Here is a 4,588-nt window from a genome sequence, read left to right as displayed (position 1 = left end):
TTCTAGTTGTTTCTTGTATAGAGTCTTTAGGGTTTTCTATAAGTAATATCATGTCATCTGTGTATAGTGACAATTTTACCTCTTTCCTACCAATTTGAGTAGCTTTTATTTCATTTTCTTGTCTGATTGCTGCAGCTAGGACTTCCAATACTATGTTGAAGGGAACTGGTGAGAGTGGACTTCCTTGTCTTGTTTCAGATTTTAGTGGGAAGGCTTTCAGTTTTTCAGTATTATTATACTGGTAGTGGGTTTGTCATAAATAGCTTTTATTATGTTGCAATATGTTCCCTGTATACCCACTCTTGTAAGGATTTTTGTCGTGAATGGATGTTGAATTTTATTGAATTATTTTTCTGCATCTATTGAGATGATCATGTGTTTTTTTGTCTTTTCTTTTGTTGATGTCATGTATCACATTGATTGATTTGCATATGTTGAAACATCCTTGTGACTCTGGTATGAATCCAGCTTGGTCATGGTGTATGATCTTTTTTATGTGTTGTTGGATTCAGTTTGCTAATGTTTTGCTGAGAATTTTTGCCTCTGTATTCATCAAAGATATTGGCCTGTAATTTTCTTTCTCGGTAGTGTCTTTGGTTTTGGTATCAGGGTGATGGTGGCTTCATAGAATGCCTTTGAGAGTGTTCCTTCCTCTTCAGTCTTCTGGAAGAGTTGAAGAAGGATCACTACAAGTTATTCCTTGTATGTTTGGTAGAATTCACTTGTGAAACCATCTGGCCCTGAATTTTTTTATATAGGGAGGTTTTTTTAATAACAGATTTGATTTCACTTCTAGTGGATTGGTCTGTTCAAGCTATCTATTTCTTTTTGATTCAGTTTTGGTGGACTGTATGTTTCTAGAAAGTTGTCCATTTCTTCTAGGTTGTCGAACTTGTTGACATATAATTGTTCATAGTATTTTTATGGATTTTTTTTTGTATTTCTGTGGTATCAGTTGTGATTTGTCCTCTTTCATTTCTTATTTTGTTTATTTGGATCTTCTCTCTTTCTTTCTTGGTGAGCCTGCTCAGAGGTATTTCAATTTGTTTACCATTTCAAAGAACCAGCTCTTCGTGTGTGTTTTTGGGGTTTTTTTTTTTTGTATTGTTTTTTAAATCTACATTTTATTTCCTCACTGATCTTTATTATCTCCTTCCTTCTGTTGACTTTAGGTTTTGTTTGTTCTTCTTTCTAATTGTTTTAGGTGGTGGGTTAGGTTGTTTGAGATTTTTCTTGTTTCTTAAAGAAGGCCTGTATTGCTATGAACTTTTGTCTAAGAACGGCTTTTGTTACATCCCATAGATTTTGTATAGTTGTGTTTTCATTGTCATTTGTCTCAAGGTATTTTTAAATTTCTTCTTTGATTTCATTGTTGACCCATTGGTGTTTTAGTAGCATGTTGTTTAGTTTCCATGTAATTTTTTTTCTCATTTCTTTTTCTCTGGTTGATCTCTAGTTTCATACTGTTGTGATCAGAAAAGATGCTTGAGATAACTTCTATAGTCTTAAATTTCTTGAGGCTTGTTTTGTGCCCTAGTTTGTGGTCAGTCCTTGAGAAAGTTCCATGTACACCGGAGAAGAATGGGCATTCTGCCTTTTTTGGATGTAATGTCCTGAAAATATCAATTAAGTCTAACTGTTCTATTACATCATTTAGGATCTCTGTTGCCCTATTAATTTTCTGGCTGGAAGATCTGTCTGTTAATGAGAGTCGGGTATTTAAAGTCTCCTACTACTATCTCGTTGAACGCGGCGGCAGCTCTATAGGTTGCTCTTTTCTCCTCCAGTGGACCTGGGCCTGCGCTCCAGCAACCATGTCTAAGGGACCTGCAGTTGGCATTGATCTTGGCACCACCTATTCTTGTGTGGGTGTCTTCCAGCACGGAAAGGTGGAAATAATTGCCAGTGATCAGGGGAACCAAACTACCCCAAGCTATGTCACCTTTACTGATACCGAACGATTGACTGGTGATGCTGCAAAGAACCAAGTTGCAATGAATCCCACCAACACGGTTTTTGATGCCAAACGCCTCATTGGACGAAGATTTGATGATGCTGTTTTCCAGTCTGATATGAAGCATTGGCCTTTCATGATGGTGAATGATGCAGGCAGGCTTAAGGTTCAAGTAGAATACAAGGGAGAGACAAAAGGTTTTTATCCAGAGGAGGTGTCATCCATGATTTTGACAAAGGTGAAGGAAATAGCAGAAGCCTACCTTGGGAAGACTGTTACCCATGCTGTTGTCACAGTACCCACTTACTTTAATGATTCTCAGTGTCAGGCTACCAAAGATGCTGGAACTATTGCTGGGCTCAGTGTACTTAGAATCATCAACGAGCCAACTGCTGCTGCTGTTGCCTATGGCTTAGACAAAAAGGTTGGAGCAGAAAGAAATGTGCTGATCTTTGACTTAGGTGGTGGCACTTTTGATGTGTCAGTCCTCACTATTGAGGGTGGAATCTTTGAGGTCAAATCTACAGCTGGAGATACCCACTTCTCCGCTTAGGTGGAGAAGACTTTGACAACCGGATGGTCAACCATTTTATTGCAGAATTCAAGCACAAGCACAAGAAGGACATCAGTGAGAATAAGAGGGTTGTCCGTCGCCTTCGTACTGCTTGTGAGCGTGCTAAGCGCACTCTCTCTTCCAGCACCCAGGCCAGTATTGAGATTGATTTCCTCTATGAAGGAATCGACTTCTATACCTCAATTACCCGTGCCTGATTTGAAGAACTGAATGCTGACCTGTTCCGTGGCACACTGGACCCTGTGGAGAAAGCCCTTTGGGATGCCAAGCTAGACAAGTCTCAGATCCATGATATTGTCCTGGTGGGTGGTTCAACCCGCATCCCCAAGGTTCAGAAACTTCTACAGGACTCCTTCAACGGGAAAGAACTGAATAAGAGCATCAACCCTGACGAGGCTGTTGCTTATGGTGCAGCTGTCCAGGCACCCATTCTATCTGGAGACAAATCTGAAAATGTTCAAGACTTGCTGCTGTTGGATGTCACTCCTCTTTCCCTTGGAATTGAAACTGCTGGTGGAGTCATGACTGTCCTCATCAAGCGCAACACCACCATTCCCACCAAGCAGACGCAGACCTTCACAACCTACTCGGACAACCAGCCCAGTGTACTCATTCAGGTTTATGAAGGTGAGCATGCCATGACCAAGGATAACAACCTGCTTGGCAAGTTGGAACTCACAGGCATACCTCCTGCCCGCCCCCCTGGTGTTCCTCATATTGAAGTCACTTTTGATATTGATGCCAATGGCATCCTCAATGTCTCTGCTGCAGATAAGAGTACAGGAAAAGAGAACAGGATTACCATCACTAATGACAAGGGCCGTTTGAGCAAGGAAGACAGTGAACGCATGGTTCAGGAAGCAGAGGAGTATAAAGCTGAAGATGAGAAGCAGTGGGATAAGGTGTCTTTGAAGAATTCTCTTGAATCCTATGCTTTCAACATGAAAGCTACTGTTGAGGATGAGAAACTTCAAGGCAAGATTAATGATGAGGACAAACAGAAGATTCTTGATAAGTGTAACGAAATAATCAACTGGCTTGATAAGAACCAGACTGCAGAGAAGGAAGAATTTGAACATCAGCAGAAGGAGCTGGAAAAAGTCTGCAACCCCATCATTACCAAGCTGTACAAGAGTGCAGGAGGAATGCCCAGGGGCTTCCCTGGTGGTGGAGCTCCTCCGTCTGGTGGTGCCTTCTCTGGGCCCACCATTGAAGAGGTTGATTAAGCCAACCTAGCATAGGTTTAGCATTGTTCCACACAACATTGAAGGATTTCTCCCTCTGTGTCTGTTAGTATTTGTTTTATGTATTTGGGTGCTCCTATATTGGGTGCATATACGTTGACAAGTGTAATATTCTCTTCTTGTATTGATCCTTTTATAATTTTATAGTGTCCTTCTTTATAGTCTTTGTTTTAAAGTCTATTTTGTCTGATATAAATATTGTGATCCTGACTTTCTTGTCATTTCCGTCTCCATGAAATATCTTCTTCCATGTCCTCACTTTCAATCTGTGTGTGCCCTTTGCCCTAAAGTGGGTCTCTTGTCGTCGGCATGTTTTAGGCTCTTGTATTTTAATCCAACCTGCCACTCTGTGTCTTTTGATTGGAGCATTTAGTCCATTGACAACATAAGGTAATTATTGACAGATATGTATTTATTGCCATTTTAAACCCTGTTTTCCTGTTGATCTTATATTTTATTTGTCCTTTTGTTTTTTGAAGGTTTTCTTTTGTATTATATTTATGTTTTCTTCTTTTTGGTTTTTGTGACTGTACTGTATATTTTTGATTTCTGGTTACCCTGTTTTTCACGTGCATTAACCCCTTCTTATATTTACTTGCCTTAGACTGGAGTCGTGTAGGTTCAAACATATTCTAGGGAAAACATCTACATTTCCTCCCTCTCCTTCCACACATTTTGGGATTTGGATGTCCTCTTTTACATCATGTTTATCCTTTCACTGCTCCTTGTGGTTATCAGCACTTTCACAGAAAATTTTTCTTTTGTTTTTTTTTTTTTCAATGTGTGTACTGGCTTATTTAAGTGATTTATTTTCCA

At 39.8% G+C, this 4,588-nt stretch overlaps 1 protein-coding gene across 1 annotated transcript; it reads left to right on the top strand.

Annotated features, from left to right (window-relative positions):
• Nucleotides 1-1,773: 1,773 nt before the first annotated feature.
• On the top strand, nucleotides 1,774-3,794 carry LOC132359049 (heat shock cognate 71 kDa protein-like). Its single transcript, XM_059912288.1, is given in 2 exon segments — nucleotides 1,774-2,501; nucleotides 2,504-3,794. Coding segments are annotated over 2 exon segments (1,938 nt in total). The 5' UTR covers nucleotides 1,774-1,814; the 3' UTR covers nucleotides 3,755-3,794.
• Nucleotides 3,795-4,588: the final 794 nt, after the last annotated feature.

Source organism: Balaenoptera ricei, chromosome 2, assembly GCF_028023285.1.
Source record: "Balaenoptera ricei isolate mBalRic1 chromosome 2, mBalRic1.hap2, whole genome shotgun sequence".
In the NCBI taxonomy this organism is placed as follows: Eukaryota; Metazoa; Chordata; class Mammalia; order Artiodactyla; family Balaenopteridae; genus Balaenoptera; species Balaenoptera ricei.
The sequence above is the reverse complement of the archived record's forward strand: the minus strand, read 5'-3'. Positions and strand labels throughout refer to the sequence as shown.